Genomic DNA, 19420 nt, shown 5'->3' with positions numbered 1-19420 from the left:
TGTAATACAGGCTTGTGGAAAACCTAATTATGTAGCTCCATTTGAGGATCAAACAAAAGCAAGTCTGGAAGAGTTATTAGTGGGATTTATTTACTGAGGCACTCAGCTCAGCTTTGTAAGGGTTTAATGCAGAATTATGAATAATAAACTGTGTTCTCACTAAGGAGGGGGGAACCCATAGCATAAGCCAATAGCCCCAGTTCCTCAGCTACAGAGAAAACTGGTAAAATTTCCATCTCTCACGGCCTTAAAGATGAGCTAGACAAGGGCTTTCCATGTGGTAGTGAGAAAGGAGGCTATGTTCCCTTTCTTTAATCTTACTGAAAAACAAGGGTATGGAGAAGGAGCAGAAGACTGTTCTGTGAGAGGAAGCTAATGTACTGAATGGAATATTTTATATTCAGAACATGCTGGACACATGGATGAATCTAGACAGGAGAGTCGAGTAGACATAAAGTTGTCCCATACTTGGATTACTAAGTCATCTGCCTGACAAAGTCTGGCCACAAAAAGACTTGGAGATTTTATGAGCACCACGAAGCACTCTACTAGGTATGATGACCATTTTAGGAAAAATTCTGAATGCAGCAGCCGTACAGAGTGGACGGTATTCACAGCCAGAGCCCATGCGCAGGCTGCCTACCCCTTTGAATACCCTGTTTTATATAGAATTCACATGCTGAAGGAAGCTCATAGGAAGGTATCTAGGAAATGGAGTGATCTGGGAACACAGCAATAATCAATAGCTGGAGAACCTGAAGACTTCTAGTACAGCCTTCAGAGACTTGAAAATAAAGGATGTGTCTCCAAATACCAACAGCCCAACATTGTTCAAATCTGACCACTCAATATCAGACACAAGCAGATCACAGTCTGTTAATAATAAGCTAACCCAGGAGAGTCAAGGCTAGCAACAAACGTCTACGCCTGAGATTCCAGAGGCTAACATGGAAGGTGAAGGAGAAATGCCATTCTGTTTATAGAGAGGTATACCCAAGAGGCCACGTCATTAGGACTAACAGACAAGAAGCTGCTGACAGTTGCTGCTAGTGATGAAGCCAGAGGTTGGAACTCTGTTCAAGGACTCACAACGCTCTTCCCAGCCTGCTGAAGCACTGCATTTATACCACGAGACTGAAAGTTAGCTTTGATCAAATGTCAGGTGGCTACTAAGTAGATACCTATCACGTACCCTTCCCAGTGATGCTGTGAGAGGTACCATTACCCCGTTTAGTGGATGGAGACACTGAGCTCTGATAACCTGGGCAAGCTGACAAAGTGGTGTCTGAGCTAGGATTCATCCAGCTCTGTTCAAATGCTTTCCCTCACACTACAGCATAGAGAACACAACAGGTGATTGCAGGGGTGCCTCAGTCCAAAGTAGGCTCCTCAGGGCCCTTCAGCCAACCACTGACATAAATCATTCTTCCTCATCTGAGGAAGAAGACCTGGCATCTGGAATACTGCTGGAATGATTAATTGCTCTGAGGTGTCTCTACCCTGACCTCCCTAAAGCCATTGTCACGTACCCTTCAGGTAAACTATGATCAGTTATCTGAATCAGTCCAGAGACTTGTCTGGACACCTGGAAAGAAGGCTTCCTTGTCTCCTAGGAAGGTAGAAGGAACTAGACCCTATGGTAGACCATAGGTAACACCTATGAATTCGAGATCTCAGTAAATGATTTCCCTGCTGGAGGGAGACATAGGTCACCTGGGACCACATGGCTGCTTTGTCCTCACTGCTGGGTTGGAAGAAGGGCGAGGTTATTTTAAAGGATACTACGTATTCGTCAAAAGCCTATTATTATTTTCATTTGAGAATAAGTGTTTTGTCTTAGACTCCGTATATGGAACAGAATCTCTCGCTTCCCCTTCCGCCTGTATCCTAGGGCCAGAGAAGATGGCTAGAGCTTATGCTCCCAAGAGGACAATCCTCCAGCCTACTGAGCTTTCTGCTCAAAATCTCTGTTTCTTTAATGTCTTAAGAAATAGGATGCGCGTATGCTTAGCTACTTTTGGAAACCTGTTTTTAGTTGCCTCTTAACCCTCTATTCCCTGAGACCTAACATTGTATACTTATTCATTGCTTTCAAAAAAGACTCCCAAGCCCTGCTGCATGCTGCATGCCAGGAGGACAGCAGTGGACAGACAGACACAGCCCATGCTCTCAGAGGGGACCAGTGGCTCGGCTATAGAGACAACAGGAAACAAGAAATCGCACGGATGGGGGTTCACACTCCACAGACGGCACACGTCTCTCCACATGGCAGGTGCTTTGACAGAGCATGTGTCTGGTCTGTGTGTGGCATGTGTAGAAGGAACACCCGGCTGGATCAAGTCAGCACTGCGTTCAGTGGTACTGGTTGGGCCCGAGTCATTTTTCTTGGGTGAGTTAACTTAGTGGCTCCTCAGTTGTACTTAGAGAAAGGTGTAAGTTCTAAAATCCCTCATGTATAATAAAAGGCCTGCTGCCAAAGGTGTACTCTACCCTTACTTACCTTGCCAGCAAGAAAAGAAAGAGACAAATGGCCCGGCCTAGGGTTTCTGTGTTTGTCAGGATCCTGGGAGATGGGGTAGCAGCTGCAAGGGGCAGGTCCCCCAACAACAAAGCTAGAAGCCTATGTCTGAACACAGGCAATATCACACTTGACTTACCAACCAGGGACAGCTTTAAAAAAGAACACTTTTATTCATAGGCTATTTTAGTTATACTGTTAAGACAACAGACCAGAGAAGCCAGGAAAACATAGAAATGGTTTCCTTTGTATTTTTATAAGTAGAAAAAAACCCTCAAATGTTCTATTACTCTGCCCCTGAAAATGGCTTTATACCATGAAAGCGGCTGTCAGATGGAATTAACTTGGAATGTCCTTGAGCATGAGTCTGTTGGTGTGGTTAGGGTGATGTGCTGGTCTTATCTTAGCAGGTCTAGAACAGTCCCCATACCGAGTGGCTTTCTTCCCATTAAGGAAAAACATAATAAATATGGCAAGGTACCCACAGTGTAGAAAAAAACTAAAATCAAGAACAGGCCTAGCCTATTGCCTGAGGCAGAAGAGCAGCCTGAAGGACCTGGAGGGACTAGGGCTGAGCAGTGTTTGAGGAAGTCTAACTTCACCTGTAACATTATGATATGCAGGAGTAGATTACCTCATACTCTGGACTCTGGGTAGGTTGAGTGTGAGTGGGTCAGGCCATGGGCCCTTCCTCTCTCTGCTGCAGATTCCAATGATTACTTTCCTCAGGCAGCTTAAGCAAATGTTTGGGGACAGTGTCCTTCCTGCATTTCCCTCAGGGCTCCTCCTGCTGCTTGCTCCAAGATGTGGGAGACAAATGGTCAGGTTTCCTTAGAGGATGAGTGTCTTTGATGGAACACTAGGTGGTTCCTCTGCCCCAAGCTCTCAGGAACCGAGCCCTGGGTACATGGCTGGGGAAGGGTGTCTTTTTACCCACTTTTGGGGTCTTTTGGGGTCAGAGGTCCCTACTGAGTAATGTCTATTTCCTAAACCACTGGTCTAATTTTAAAATATGCCCTGATCAAACCACTGTAAATATGAGCCAGTCACAGCCATCTGTGTCTCAGGACACAGGTCCAAACAGCCTCTCTGAGGTCCACTCTCTTGAGGTGGAGCAGTCTAGCGACCCCATAGGGGTGATTCAAAGGGATCAGACATCTAGCCTTTCTCACTGTTTATGCTGTGTGTCTATCCCAGTGCAGCTCTGTCCTGTCCCCCTTGGAGCTGTGATATAGCTGACTCCTGCTGTTTGGATCCAGAGTGGAAGAACTTTGAGCACCATTCTCCAGGGCCGGTTAAACCAACCACAGTTTGAGGTAGAGGGAAGGAAGGCAGGGGACTCTGTCTTACCTTGTCACTCTCCACTGTGTTCTGAGAGGTTCTGGAAGCGATGGATATGGTATCTGGCTGGCTGCTTCCATCCCCCTGGCTGTCACCATCCTCTACTCCATCCCTGCAGGAGGATGAGAGAAAAGAAACAGGGGTGGGGGTGGGGGGAGCCACTGTGGGTTTAGAGCACACAAGGTTTTCCCAGCTGGGTTGACAAAGTAGTGCCTGAACATTCCCAGCAGGGATTGTGTAACATTATCCTTTTAATGGGTACAGAGTAAGTGATTTCAATGAAAGCTCATTCATTTCAGTAAGCACATGATCACTACATGACCTAGCACTGCCCAGCACAACACCTGCCCTATGCCTCTTCTGGCCCATACAGCAGATGGGGCACTAAACCAATACAACAATGATAAAACTGGGAAAGAGACTATTATAGGCAGGAGGAAGATACATCTCACTTAGAATCTGGGCTTCTAGTTAGCCAGTAAGCTCCTTTGCATTAGCCACAGAATTCAGGGTTCTGCATGTTGTAACTAGGATATAGTCTTGCTGTTGATGTAGACCTTTTTCCTTTTCTTTGTCTAAGATGCAATCATGTTATGCTGTTCACATCAGCCTTGAGTTCCTGGGTCTAAGCAAGACTCCTGCCTCAGCCTCCCAAGCAATTAAGAAATTTAAGATGGATTTTTTAAAAAAAAAAAAAACTAAACAATTTGCATTTCTTCTGCTGGAGAAAATGAATTGGGCTATTTCCTCATGGGAAGGTTATCTCTAGCAAAGTCCTGATGAATCTTTAGCCCCTGCATACAGAGCAAGTGTTCACTGTATTCTTTCTGGTGGGTCTTAGTGATTTTATACTTATTGGTGATGAGGTCTTATCAATGCGGAACAGAAAGGCACTTTCTCCAGGCCTGGGGACAGCACAGGCTTTGGAAGCCTTTGAGCCAGCTCTGCTGCCTGGCGCCATTATGGGCCCTAGCACTGCACAGCTTTGATACCACATTGCTCTTTCAACTCTCTGCCTTAGGATTGTGTCCTGACTCTGTGCTGAACCCACGGTCAAGCCCCGGCAGAAATGGTTGCCTGGGAATTGCTGACTAGTCTGCGTTAGGGAAGACTTGGGAGATGTGGGCTGCGGTTAAAAGGATTAGCAGAGGAAACCACAGTTATTCCCGTGGACACTTTTGCAAAATTCACTCCATGCTGCTTGTAGAGGGTAAAAGCCTTGAGGGACGGGGAGCTGAATGCTGGAGAATCTTATCCCACGGGCAGAGTGCCAGAGATAATGACTCCACCTCACTGAGTCTGAGCGATTCTGACCCGGTATACATGTGAGTGTAGTGGGCACGTGTGGTACCCATGAGGGTACCACATGCATGAGGGTACCTGTGTATGTGCACATGTGTGTATATGTCATCTAAGAAAGTAATTTCTCCCTTGCAGAACATTTCTAAGTTGGCTACTTTCTCACCACTGCTTGTGGGCTTGGAAAATGCCAGCTTATTTTAATAACATAAGCCACACATTCGTAGGAAGGCAAAATCTGCTGTGAAAAGAAATCACGTGACATATTTCAAAACCAAGAATAAAAGGACTTTCTGATCATCTGTTGTTTTGGATGGTCTGGGCCACCGCCCCTCCCCCACCTGTACATGGCTGGGATCTGACTGTGCTTCCAGATTCCTGCTGTTCTGGCCTATTATGGACCCTTCTGGTCCACTACAGATGAAGCCAGGTCTGGGGCTGAAAGCGCCGATCCAGCAGTGTGGATGGCATCCCCTACACCCATGTAGTTCTCCATAAGCTCTGCTGCTACATCCAGGAAGCCAAGCTGATGGACGTACACATCGCCTGGCTGTTCTCTGCAGAGTCTTATGAGGTTTCTCTCCATTCCATGAAGGACAAGAGAAGCAGCAGAGAGGAGGTGGCAGACATGCCCTTCATGTGGTCTAGAAACTCTCCAACTCTTTTCGATATCAGAGCAACCCTCACATTAGCCTCCACTAAGTTTCCTTCTCACAGAGTCCTGGACAATCCATTCTTTATACTGCATAACGTTCTATATTCCTTGTGAAACAGGAGCTCCCAGAAGCAAGGTTTCTCTCTCCAGGATTAAAATAAGGTTGTAGTGTGGACCCAAGCACATAAACTTAAGATGGGCCCTTTTTCAATAGACTCATACTTGATCCCTGCAGCAACAGGGCATCTGATCCTGGCCATCGCTTTGGAGGTGTCTCTGTCTCAGACATACCCAACTTGCGGTCACTACCTCTCTCAGTGCTAGCATTCCAATGCCATGACTCTGCAATGGTTCTCCATCTTGCTTATCCTCGTTGATACCAAAAGGTCAACCAAGTCCTCTGGCTTATGGCCTCTGTGAGCTGGGGAGGCATGGAAAGCACACCACTAACAGTGACCACTCCTCTCAGAACATCACTGGGCTGTGTATTTTTGTCTTCAAGATATATATAAAATTGTTGTATGATTTCCTCTGAATGCCCTTCAGTAGAGCCCTTGGAAGTGATCAGGCCACTTGAGAAGGAAACACCTAAGAAGTCATCTACTGGCTTGGAGGAAACTGGGGTTCAGAAGGGCCTAGACACTCAACACATATGTCCTCTTCTTACTGAAGTCATTAGTCACTGAGGGTGAGTGAAGAGGACTCCTTAGAAGTTGCAAAGATATCCTTGCACGGCAGCCTACCCCAGTGCTGCACAAAACTCCTCATCCTCCGACCAATGCGGAGGCCTCCCTTCTCATGATGCAGTTCTCCCCAAAGCCGTCTCCAACGCCACAGAGAACCATTGCTGTCCCCTGTTTGACAGCATTTACTCTCTCCAGATGCTACTGCTCTTATGTGCAATTCCAACACGCTTGTTGGAAGGTTCCTGGGAGAAGTAATCCAACTTATACTTCCTCTCATATTCTGGTAGCACACTTAGGCAAAGAGTGAATTGGTGGATGGTAACTGAGGAGAAGCTTAAAGATGGCAGACTTTGCCACAGGCAGAACCTGTGGGTCTTCCTAGATGGAGGATGGCACTATTCCCACTAGAGATGAAGGGACACCCCGTCCCCCCTCCCTCAGGGACACTATGTAGCAGTGGTTGGGTACAGGTGTTGGTTACCTCTTACTATTGTTCCTCAGTTTGGCTGGTGTTTTGGGGAGCTGAATTGGCTCCTTCAAAGCGCCTTTAAGATGAATGATCCTTTCCTGAATCACTTCTCGAATATTCTTGATCCATTCCTGCTTGGTTTCGATGTTGGAAGCCTGGGGTACCACAGGAAGAAGCAGTTGAGAACCCTAGCTCTTGTTGCCCGCAAACCCATGCTCACCCCCTCCCCCCTCCCCCCCCACCCCTGCCCTGCCCCTACAGGTTTCCCTGTTATTCCAAAGACACCAAATCTTTAGGGGAGCCTCTTTTGCATTCTATCCTTTGACTCTCTAACCTCAGAAATCCGCAAGTTCAAGCCTCAATATAGACGGAGGACTTATAAAAATATTTCATAATTCCTTAGGCACTGACCAATCTGCTATTGACTCTGGAGTTGGAACAGGATCTGTTGCTCTCTGATGGGCCTGGGTTATCACTTGAATTGTGAATCCTACAGGGCCCTGGAGGCACTTGGAATTGTGACATCTAAAAGCAGTGGCTATTTACCAGCGGGGCAATGGGTATGTCAGGATATTTAATAGCTGTCACACTCATATAGTGTGCACAGGCGACTGTCATTATTGGAGTTTCAGGCTGCTAAACATGCTTATTAGAAGCACTGTGCTCATGTCTATAATACCCCACTGCCTTCCAGGATCCCTTTTCAGGTAATTCTTCATGACAGGCAGCAGCTAGTCTGCAAATTAAGGGTGGACACTGTGAAGCTTTTGCCTGAGATGGGCCATCTGCTCCTTGGTGATGGACACTTCCTTGACTAGGAAGTGATCAATGGAAGTTCTGTTCACACTAACCCCACCTAGTCAGGCTAGTGCTACCGGGAACAGGGACTCAAAACCAGCCTGAACCTAGAAAGCTGAACTATGTGGACCCCCAGGCTGTTGTGATTTATGGGAGCTTCTAGAATATACTTCCAGAGAATATGGACCATATTTTAAATGTGGTTCTTTTCTTGGCATTCAAGCAGAACACCTTGTACACAGAGGACATTTAGGGCAATCTGCTGAGCAAACACAGAGCAACTCAAGATGTCTTTGTTAAAAGGTTGGTTGTTCTTGCCCCTGGAAAGAGACATATGGAGAGAACCCGGCTGACCAGGCCTTGCGTTATCCCCTGGCCTCTATGAACTCAAGGAGAATATCTGTCTTCAAGATTCTGGGCCTACCTCTATGGTCAAATTTGTCTTTCCATACCTGCATAAAGCTACCATTCCCAAGAGAAGTTTCTAGGCCCTGCTTTTTGGGGTCTCATGCCTGCTTCTTTTACCCTACCCAATTACCCCAACCCTGGTTTGGTGATAGAAGAGAGCAGTACTTACTTTGAGCACTGTTTTATTGTCTGAGGATGGGGTGCGCCCAGACCACAAGGCGAATTTGCAGGGGTCACCTTCTACATGCTCGGTCACACCCAGCTCTGAGGTCTGTAGACAGGAAATGCCTGTGAGAGGCGGGGAAGGGGAGGGCAGTGGGGGAAACTTAGGGCTGGGATAGGAAGGGGAAAGCAACAAAGAGGAGGGGCCGAGGGAGGGGCTTCTGTCAATCAGGCTTCAATAGACTAGGTATTTTGTTCATATACTCAGGATGAAAGGACCTGCTGGCATTTGCCTGATTAGCAGGTACTGGGAGGGATGTTGAAGAGGAAGTTGCAAAAAGCAGACAGAAAGACCTTTGAACTTCAAGATAAAGAACTGCAGGGTGTGGAAGGGAGCTTTCCAAGCAGGAGGCATGAGCCTTTGTCCAGGAGGGCTTTGGAGTAGAGAAGTAGGGAAGAGGTGAGCTGTATGTCCCTCTGTCCCTCTGACCCTCCAAGTATCCCTTCCTGCCCACGGGCTCTATGAAAGCAGGGAATCTTGTCTTGCCCCACCTGTCCCACCTACCAGTAGCTTGTTCTTGTAAACATATTTCGTGTGTCCTGAAGAGTCTTTGATCTCTTTGCTAAACACCAAGGAGATCTCAAAGAGGAACAGATGCCGCTCCCGCCCCTTCCGGATCAGCGACTTTGGGTCCCACACTTGAAAGGCATCCTGAAGAATCAACTCCCCCTGTACATCCAAGTTCTCATCGAACCCTGAAAAACACCCATGTGCCCTGTGGAGTTTCTCCAACACTACACTCAGGGGAGGCTGTGTCGTATTCCCCCTTGGAGAATGGATTTTCTAGTTGCTATTAACTTAGAGATCTGATATAGCACCTATACAACTACTTAGGCATTTCCCATGGCCCATTCCCAGCACCGTGTCTTGTCTCCTATATACATGTGTGATGTGAGTAAGGTTCTCTGAAAGGTCCCACGGATGCTCCCCTCCCAATCAGAGAGGAGCTGGGGGGTCTCCCAAATTGGAAGTCCCGGAGCTTCTTCCTCCACAGCGCCCACTGTTCCAAGTGAGGCTTAGGCGGGGCACTATCTGGTGGAATACGCTTGGTATCGCTGTATTTGTCATTGCCTCTTTTCTTATATTATTTAAGAAATAGGATTATTATTATTGCTACTTAGGATTATTTATTGCTCCTACACAGTGTTGGGCATAAACTCTCAACATTTTCTATTTACATACTATTTCGAATCTTTCGGAAAGTTCCCAAGCCTTAATTGCCCATCGATCGCCTGGGAAGCATGTGAAAATGTGGATTCTGAACGCCCGTCTCCATCCAAGAGATTTGGTTCAGTGGGTATCAGTCAGGTCCACAAACGTGCACTTCCAACCAGCTCTGCTGCACAGGTCCACAGACCACACACGGGAGTGGCTGGGTTGAGACTATGGGCAGTTTGGGGGAACGGGGTTCTTCTAAAGGAGGACCCCAGCATTGGGGAACCTGCTGTGCACAGGAATGAAGGGGGTGGAGAAACTGTGACAGCAGGAACCCTTTCAGATGACAGGTGCTTGGTCTAGAGACAGTGACATTGGCTCTATTGCCGTAAGGCCTGGGCACTCTTGTAGTCTCTTAGATGATGGTAGTGGCAGGGGAGGCCTTACGGGATGACAGCAGAAGAGAAAGAGCGGGTACACATTTGCTTAGCATCTGCTTGTCAGACTGGAATGGTACGTCAACTTTACCCAGCTATCAAACTTCTCCCCAGCCTTGCTCCTCCATGCGTCTGTTTTACAACATCAAGGCCATGTCACACAAGCCTTACTTCACACTGCACTTGTTCTAGATGCCACGAACACAGCTCTTGCTGACTAAAGTCCTGTCAGGGTTACATGGCTTGGTTTTCCTAGGCTCCTAAGAAGTGCAAAAGACTAGTTGCACAAGAATGTCAATATGTTGGATGCCACTTAACTATTCAATTAAAAATAACCATAGCAGTAAATCTATGTTATCTATTCTTTTCTATGTTAAAGAAGCTGGGCCTGCTGGTGCACTCCTATAGGTGTTCAGTAGGCTGAGAAGGGATCACTGTTTCAAAGCGAGTCTGGACCATTTAGTGAGACTTTGAGCAAAAGACCTGTAGATATAGCTTAGTAGTGGAGTGTTTGCTCAGCATGGACAAAGCTTGGTTTCAATTCCAGTACAGAAAAAAGGTGTGCATGCGCGCACGTGTGTGTGTGTGTGTGTGTGTGTGTGTGTGTGTGCACAAGAGCACACATGTGTGAGGTTGCTATCACACTAAATTCACTGGTGTATATTATATGTAAGCAACATTTCCTGCTATTCTGACTGTGAAGGAACTGCAAATGCTATGCTCATGAGCAGTTCTGCAGGGCTCTGGTCTATAGTTTATAGTAAAGGTCACAGCCTGCACTGGATTACCTCATGGATAACAAGGGGTCCGCACACCTACAGCACACCTGGAGCAGGTGCTAGCTATGCTGTTCTGTGGTGCTCCTCCCACAGACAGCCGAGGACTCCTCTTTCCAGGCTTGTCCCTAGCCCAACTTCATGCCACTTCCCTCTGTAACACAAACTCCCTGGTCTTAGGAGTAGAGGTAGAATCCCAAGAGGACAGGGACCAGCTACCTTCCAGCATGCTGACATGCATGGCATCATTGGCTTTCTTGGGGACACTGAGCATCACCTCCAGGCCATCCTTGAGTTCCCCTTTCCCTTCTTCACAGCAAGTTAAAAGTTCCTGGGGAAAAAAGTCCAGACACGGTTAGGATCATCTCCCAGGTTTCCCAACCCTCCTTTCTAAGCCATGGAGTAAATTATACACCAGCCTCACTGTCTGTTACAGTTCCCTCAGAGAGAGCTATAAAAAAAGAGTAAGATGAGGATTATTGATTATTACTCCAAACCTCAAAAGACCACAAGAGTTTTATCAGGTGCAAAGGAAGTCAATCCAAGCCAGTTTCCAAAGGCTAGAGTTATAAACCTAGAGTACTCTGTCACAGTACCGCCTTCCTGGAGAGAGGATGAAACCTCTGAAGCGCTGCAGAGATGCAGGGCAGGGGAACCAAAAAGGAAGGCGTGAAGGAACACAGGGTGTGTAGCTCTGCCTTTGTGGGTCTCTGCATTCCCGTGGCTGACATCACTTTTATGTACAGCTTCTGCTACATGAGGACTGACTTCCATCCTGCTCAGGGCAATCTGAGGCTAGAGATGTTATAGATCCATAACAGGTCAGAGTTTAAAAGGATGGCAAGGATCATGGGTATCTGACCTGGGGTCAATGAATGAGATTCTGGACGAGCGAGGACTTTGGGAACCACATAGGAGACTGAGGCAGAGAGAAATATAGCTGCAAGGAGGCCAAGCAGGGCCTGAGATGCAGCTCGGAATGCAAGCTGGGGCGTCACCACCCTAGCCTGTCCACGATGTCCTCTCCACCCCTCCCCTCCCAGGACAGGGCTCGCCTTACTTCCTGGGCATCACGTCCCCTGGCTCTTACCTTTCCACTGCAGTCTCACTCATCAAAATCCCAATGACAGATACAAAGTGTCTGCTTGGTTGAGGAAATGATCTTTTCAACCATCTTACTAGTTGCAAGACCACTTGGAATGGCTTTTGCTCCAAAAAAGATGTGTTAGGAAAGACAATGAGTTCAAATCTTGTAAGCATAACTATGATGTCTCCTGGCAAATAAATTACAGGTCCTTGCCAGCAGGAGGGTATTTTTCTGTGGGATGCTCTTCCTGTAGTAATCAGACCTGGCTTTAATGGCATAGCTCTCTGGAGAGGGACACAGGAGCTAGCTAGGTAGTTCTTTAAGTAAAAAGCAACTACACTTCTATGGGTTAAGTGAGACTGAGAGGCACATTATCACTTGGAGAACTTGTGTGCTGACATGGGCAGAGCACATTCAAATGGTGCAGGAAAGGAACGGGACTTCACCCACGGTTCTGGATGCCTCCCTGCTTCACCACCATCTTGGGATTATCTGTTCTACCAAGCTTATTAGCAAAGCTCTCTTCTTGGGGAAATAGTGAGACTCTGAAACAAAAATCCAGGCTCTGGATTTTCCTGAGTTATCTTGGAGACATTTCCCTATGATCAAAGGCGGCTGGGGTATTCAGGCAGAGCACACTTTGAGGGAAGTTCGGGTTCTTGGTCCTGCCCTTTCCAGTTGACATAATGTCATCATTGTCCTGAAAGTTGTACTTCTCCCACCCAAAGTTCTCTGGTGTCCCCACCTTTCCTAACGGTGACCCTCCCAACTTTGCTCTCAGACATCAACAAAGGAATGCCTAAGGTACAGCACAGAGGAGAGATGAGAAATACGCTTCAGTTTGCAACAGAAAACACCAATTAGTTCAGTCCCCTAAGCAATTTAACAAGTCTTCCAATCTACCGCAGAACCAATAAATTCTCCAGGGCCCTTGCAATAGTTCCTGATAAGGAGGTGCCTGCCTGCACATTTAATTCAGGCTCCGAAAAGGACAGCAGCAGCAGATTTACAGAGGATCAAACACCCCAAAAGACACGGTTTCACTTTCCCGTAACAGCTAAGTGATGAGCTCCAGAGGATACTGACAATTAAAGATCAATTTATTTGGAATTAAACTGACTTCAAAGAGAAAATAAATGCCATGTTATTTATAGTAAAGCTCACTATTTTTACCCATCAGGCACCCTGCCACCAGCACATTTTAAAGAGGCTAAAATTACCTTTTACAATAATTTTACAGCTTCCCTGCAATAAAATCACTGCTACCTTACTTGTTTGCCTCTCAATTCCCTGTACAAATACCTCTCCCCCAAAACACTTAATTCTGGGGCGGCAATTTAGAGCTCAACTAATTCCAACTCCATTCCCTTCCAAAGTCCTCTCACATAACTCACATAACTAGGGACTTCAGTGATACAGGGCTAAGAGGGACAGGAGAACGCTGTATTTCTCTGAGAACATCTTAATAGATTCCAGATGGGCAACGTGGCTAGGAGCATCAGTATCTATTTTCTTTCAAAACTCACAACCCTATCAATTCCTGCAAAGGCTTTGTAATAGATAAATCAAAAGCCACAAAAATCTATTTTAAAACCAAAATTACAAAATGATTTTATTTTCTGTGCACGGGTGCACACAAACCTCCATGTATGTCTCTGCACCGTTTGCATGCCTGGCATGCATGGAGGCCGTGGAACTGTTACGGACAATTCTGGGTTGCTGTGTAGGGGCTGGGGACGGACTCCGGTGTTCTGGAAGAAACAGCCAGAGCTTTTTAACTGCTGAGGCATCTCTCCAGGTTCATACAAAAATCAATTTTGAAAAAGGCTATCAGCATGAGAAAGCTACTTTCGAAGGGTCAAGCATAAAGTAGGATAGGGAAGGAGAACGCTGGTCATGGAGTTCGAAGTTACAGTCTATGGGCTGAGATTCAAACACCAAGAAGAGTCTACAATTCCTGTAGTTTAAATGTCAGAATCACACTGAGTTTTTAGGGAAAAGACTCCTTGCCCCGAGACCTTATGGGAATTTCTGGTCTTTACATGAAAACTTTATTTTATTTTTACTTTTTTAAAAATTTATTTTATTTATTATATGTAAGTACACTGTAACTATCTTCAGACACTCCAGAAGAGGGCATCAGATCTCATTATGGATGGTTGTGAGCCACCATGTGGTTTCTGGGATTTGAACTCAGGACCTTTGGAAGAGTAGTCAGTGCTCTTAACCCCTGAGTCATCTCTTCAGCCCACATGAAAACTTGAAAATATACAGAAGCAAAAGCAGTTCTGCCCCAAGAGCCCACATGTCGTCCACACAGTCTATCCCATGTGACTGATTCCCACACTCAGAAAAGGCCCAGCACATAATGCCACTCTGTTTCTAAGCCATTCTGCCAGGCCGGATGGTCTGTGTGCCTGAGCTCTCTTCTAAAAGATGAGGAAGGAGGCTGGAGGGAAGGCTGGTTGCATGGCTCTGCCCTCACACAGAAAACAGCTGGCCTGCTCCCCTGAGGAAGCCTTAGGCCTCCCACAAAGAGCCACGGTCAATGTGTCCCTGCCCCAGAGACCTGGGTAGCAGGGCTGTGATGGGGAACGTGTGAGGAGAACTTTAGGTCTGGAAGTCAGAATGGCTTTCAGGTTTAGGGAAGCTAGATTATGCAAGATTCTGCTGCTGTCTCTAATCATCAACGGAACTGAATTTTTCTCGGCAATTACACTACTTTCTACAAGTCTACTAACTAGCCTTTTGCTCTTTCCATCAGATGAACAACCAACAATACATTCAAAAGGCAGAAAGCCTCTACCCCTACATGCTAAGAATTAATATAGACATATTTATATAGAATTGTCTATATCAAATTTCCTGGCTTCCTATAGAAATATTTTTAGAATATGGGCACATTCTTATGTAATAAAAACAAACCCAACTGACTTAGTGTTTTACATAATCTGATTATTGAACTTTTAAAAACTAGAGCTTGAAAATCCACTGTCTTGGTTGACTTCAGAAGTACTCCTCATATGCATGTCTCTACAATTCAAGATGTCACTGAGTTTAATATATTTTTTGCTATTATCTATCAGTAACCCTGTGATTTTTATAGATATAGTAGTCAAGGAGATGGAAGATACCATTGAGTGTATAGATCACAGTATCCTCAAGACGTCCATCTTGGCTCCAGCAAGTGGGAAGCCCATAGGAGGAAGATGGAATCTGCTCAGGAAGAATGGACAGAGCTGCCCAGTAACTGAGGTAATAATCTCTAAGAGTTTGCAATGGTAGCTGGAGGTGAAAATTAGTTACAACTTATTCCTGCATTCTTTTTTTAGCTCTGTCCCCAAACAAGCAGTGGAATTCTGTGGGATAGGACACAAGGACTTGAGCCAGCAATGGTGGTGTGGGCTCATCTGGAGCTCTGCTGTAGGTAGAGAAAAGGCTTCAGATGAGGGTTGCCCACTGTTAAAAGTCCTCTGGTCAGGAGAGAGGGTTGGGTGGGGAGGGAGGTACCTTCAGGAGCAGCTGGTACTTGGTAACCCTCTGGACAGGCTTAATTAAGTAGGAAGAGATGGAGTTGGCCAGGCCATGCCGCTGCTGGATCTCCTACAGGATGAAAATAGATGCAATGAGACAGAGAACAGTGTGTGTGTGTGTGTGTGTGTGTGTACACGTGTGCACACACACACACGGCATGGTTTAAAAGGAGGAAGAGGGGATAAGGAGAAAGGAAAAATAGATAAAGGTAGACATTTACAGGAAATGTTCTTTAGTAGGGAGTGGAAAGAGAGAGGCAGGAGGAGAAGAGGGACAGAAGAAGGGGTAGGAAGGGGAGGGGTAGGAGGGGAGAAAGAAGGAAAGAGAGAGAAAGGAAGAGGAGAAAGAAAGAAAAGGAGGAGGAGGAAGAGGAGGAGAAAAGAGAAATGAAGAGACTGAGAGATGTTGAGAATTGGCAGCAAAAAAGAGAGAAGGTTTTGGGGAAGAAGGTTTGGGTTCATGAAACAGATGAGGAAACTGAACAGCACTGGGGAGATAACAAGGGAAAGGAGAGAATAACAGACTGAGGGGGAGTAGAGGTGAGAGGGAGCAGAGGTGAGAGGTGAGAGGGAACAGAGGTGAGAGGGGAGAGGGAGCAGAGGTGAGAGGGGAGAGGAGCAGAGGTGAGAGGTGAGAGGGGAGGGAGGTGGGAGAGAAGGAACTAGGTCCGAAGGCTGGAAAACAGGCAGTACAGGGGCCAGGGAGAGCCGGGAGACCCAGGAGGCGAGGCGAGCCATTTCCCTCTGCCCTCTGTATGCACATGGGCCATTGCCCTCTGCCCTCCGTATGCACACGAGCCATTGCCCTCTGCCTTCCGTATGCACATGAGCCTTTGCCCTCTGCCCTCCGTATGCACACGGCTCTTCCTAGCCCCCTCCCACCCCCACCCCCCAGGGATTTGGCACATCCTAGCTTAGATCATTATTCTGTCTCTTACACATTTCTCAGGACAGTCGCCTCTCTCTGGAAGCCAGAGTCACTCTTAGCAATGTCCCCACTGTTATGCATGGTGAGCATTACCATAGCTCACACCCTGGTCAACACGATGGCTTTTAGGTGCTGTTAGTGCCTCTGGCTTCACTTATTAATCCTCCCTGTGCCCAACCATAAACTGAGCACCTCCCAAAGTCTCAGTGTAGACAGAGCAGAGAGAGGCAGAGATTAGTCCCTGTACCCAAGAGCCTAATAATCTAGCAGAGACTGTGCAACACATAGAGACTAGAGATCTGCAAAGGACACAGAGTCTGTCACAGTCAATAAACAGAAGCACTGGAAAGGGAGGTTAGCAGAGATAAAGCCTGGACCAACACAATCATCACTGTGTAAGGAAATGAGGACTACGCCTCAGCACAGAGGAGGGAATAAGAGAAAGTAGGTTCAAGAGTAGGAAAGGAACCAAAGCAGGAGCCGAGAGGCAAAGCTGGGTTGGCTACCGATGGAGCTGGGTTGGGGCGGGGAAGGATTTGAAGGCAAGGCTTTCAATGGCAAGATAGTATAGATCTTCAAGAGAGCAGATATGCAGTGACCACTTCAGAGGAGCTAACAGTGCCTGGCCACAGCAGAGCCGAAAGAGACTGGAAAAACAGACAGACAAGCAGGTTCTCACAAGAGCCTGCACACATAGGTAAAAAGCCACCATGTGATTGAGCAATGCCATCCCTAAGATGAACCCAAGAGAAATGAAAAGTCTTATCTGTGCAGGGACGACCCAAATACCCATCCCCTGGTCAATGGAGCTGTGACAAAGACCACATATTATATATCCCGTTTACATGAAATGTCCAAGCTAGGCAGAGCTATAGATATGGAAAAATGAGAGTGATGACGAGTGCTTTGGTAGGGTGGGAGGATCTGTTAAATGTATAGCTAAAATGTGTATAATTATTTTTTCTGTGGAGTATATGCATATATGTTCACTTTACATATGTGCACATGATCAGAGATCTATATTAGGATCACAGACAACTTTACTTTCAAGCTGTAACATAATATTTTATATTCAACATATGGTAAATGCTAGAGTAATAAAATAAAAAGATATTTAAAAATTGGGAGACTTCCAGCAGAAGCCATTGGAGATGGTCATGTTCTCCTAGAAGGGTATATTTTTAGAGTATCCCAAACTAATCCATGGAACATTAGAAATGCAAACACGGAGTGTCCTGTTTCTTGCAGGCAACATATTCCATATCCTTTTAACACATTTAGGAAATGCTGGACCAATGCTTTCTTTACTCTAAGATGCCAATGTCTTGAAGTGACCAAGCAGACACAGTGTTTGGCCCTTCCCAAGTCTCTCTGCAAAAGCTGCACTGCTGGAGAGAGCAGCAGACTTGGCCGAGCTGTGGGCACACCTGGCTATACACTGCCCTTTGGGGTTTTAATCAGAGAGTCTGCATGGCTTAGGAATGCTTCCTGGGTAATGCTAACATATCACATCTGGGGCAACTGCTCTAGATTGACAAGCTGACAACTGCTGGGTGACAAGTCTTGTGTCACCTGTCTAGGACCGAAGTCATCAGGAAGGTCTAAAAATTGGAACAACTCTTGGCTTGTTTTGGACATTCCAGCTCAGAAGTTCTCAGAAGACACTGACTAAAGTCTCAGCGTCATGGTTGCAGGTGAGTGGAATATGAGTTATTTGCTTTTAAAATTCAGAGCTCAGGAAAGTGACAGGTTAAGTTAGGATGATCAATATCACTCCATTTCTTTTATCAGAAACTGACTAGAAACAGGGACACAGAGAAAGTAGGTCTATTGGAAATATAATAAAGTACCGGGCATGGAGACAAACAGACAAACAGGAATCAAGGGGACATCACCAGGTTTCAAGGGTCTTGGATGGAACATGTGTGTGCAGGAAGGAGCATTTGTTGATGAATTGCCACAAATTCTATGACAGAGACACAAAAACATGCATAAAGTGTGGGGTTTGTGCAGGGTGCAGCATTTGACTTTGGGAAGGACAGGAACAAATCTTAAGCATGATATGTATATATGCTGGACAAGCACAGGCACAGAAGTATCTGAAGCATGGTGAGGGCACAGAAATTGTGTTCTTAAAATGCTAAGTGGAAGAAGGAAGGGCACAATCCATTACAACTTCAAAAAGACCCTTTCAGACAACTCTGGTGACTGAGAAACATCGTAAGGAAATGCACTGTCAATCAAGGGAAGCATTAATATAGAGAATCCAATACAATGTCCAGTAAATCCTTCAAGCAATACAATCCCTATGGAATCAGTCTACTCTGGTAGTGTCTGCCTAGAATGATGCTCAAGAGGTTTATTTTATAAACTGAAGTGCAAGACCCTGGTTGCAATGCCTTTGTATTCTCCTGGGGGCTTAGCTTGCTACCTTTCATGCAATAGAAGATGCCCCAGAACCAATGAATGCAGCAAGGCTTCAAGATGGCCTGATGGCTGTCACCATTGTTGAATGGGCTTCTGTCACTTCTGGCAGGGCTAGCCGAGGCCATCAGTGTTAGTCTGTCGCTCTCTGACTTTCATTTTTCCTTATTTTTAACTTTCTCTCTCACACATCCCTTGTGCCCTTCAGCACCTTTTGATCTGTTTGCTTTCTAACCAATAGGCCATTCTCTTTTTGTGGGAGACCAACACAAAGTGGATCTGTCCCATTGACCCACCATGACTGCTCTCATGCAGCACCCAAGGTTTCGAGAAAGCAGAGGATCCCAGCCTTCCCATCTTTTGATGCCCACACAGCGTTCAGTTCTGGCTGCACAACATTTGCCACCTCAGTACTAGGCACATATCATAGCATCGGCCAACTCACAGCATCTCAAAGGGGTCAGGAATCAGTATTTTTCAGATAGCTGGTAAATTCCAGTGTGTAGCCATAGTCAAACTAACATTATCAGTGAAGTGGATTGCAGACTGGGGTGGGTATCAAAGACACCGGGGGACTCCTTAAAACTCAGGTTATCAGGCTATGTCCAGAAAAGATTGTGTCAGCCAATCTGGAGTGGGGGAATTTGCACTTCAGAAATACGCTCAGGCCTGGCTCAGGGACC

General features: G+C 46.2%; 1 protein-coding gene across 4 annotated transcripts in view; it reads right to left on the bottom strand.

The window, feature by feature from the left end:
* Window positions 1-19420, bottom strand: part of Kalrn (kalirin RhoGEF kinase) — a 431561-nt gene that overhangs the window by 17356 nt on the left and 394785 nt on the right. For all 4 annotated transcript variants that reach the window (XM_052158466.1, XM_052158467.1, XM_052158468.1 and 1 more), the window contains exons 28-33: window positions 15363-15455; window positions 10985-11096; window positions 8902-9092; window positions 8344-8445; window positions 6981-7123; window positions 3869-3971 (exon numbers count right to left, since the gene is read on the bottom strand). In XM_052158466.1, coding sequence (XP_052014426.1) covers window positions 3869-3971; window positions 6981-7123; window positions 8344-8445; window positions 8902-9092; window positions 10985-11096; window positions 15363-15455 — 744 coding nt within the window. The remainder of the gene's footprint in view (window positions 1-3868; window positions 3972-6980; window positions 7124-8343; window positions 8446-8901; window positions 9093-10984; window positions 11097-15362; window positions 15456-19420) is intronic.

The sequence above is a fragment of the Apodemus sylvaticus genome, chromosome 15, assembly GCF_947179515.1.
Source record: "Apodemus sylvaticus chromosome 15, mApoSyl1.1, whole genome shotgun sequence".
Taxonomy (NCBI): domain Eukaryota; kingdom Metazoa; phylum Chordata; class Mammalia; order Rodentia; family Muridae; genus Apodemus; species Apodemus sylvaticus.
Note: the sequence above shows the minus strand (reverse complement) of the source record. Positions and strands in the feature narration are given on the sequence as shown.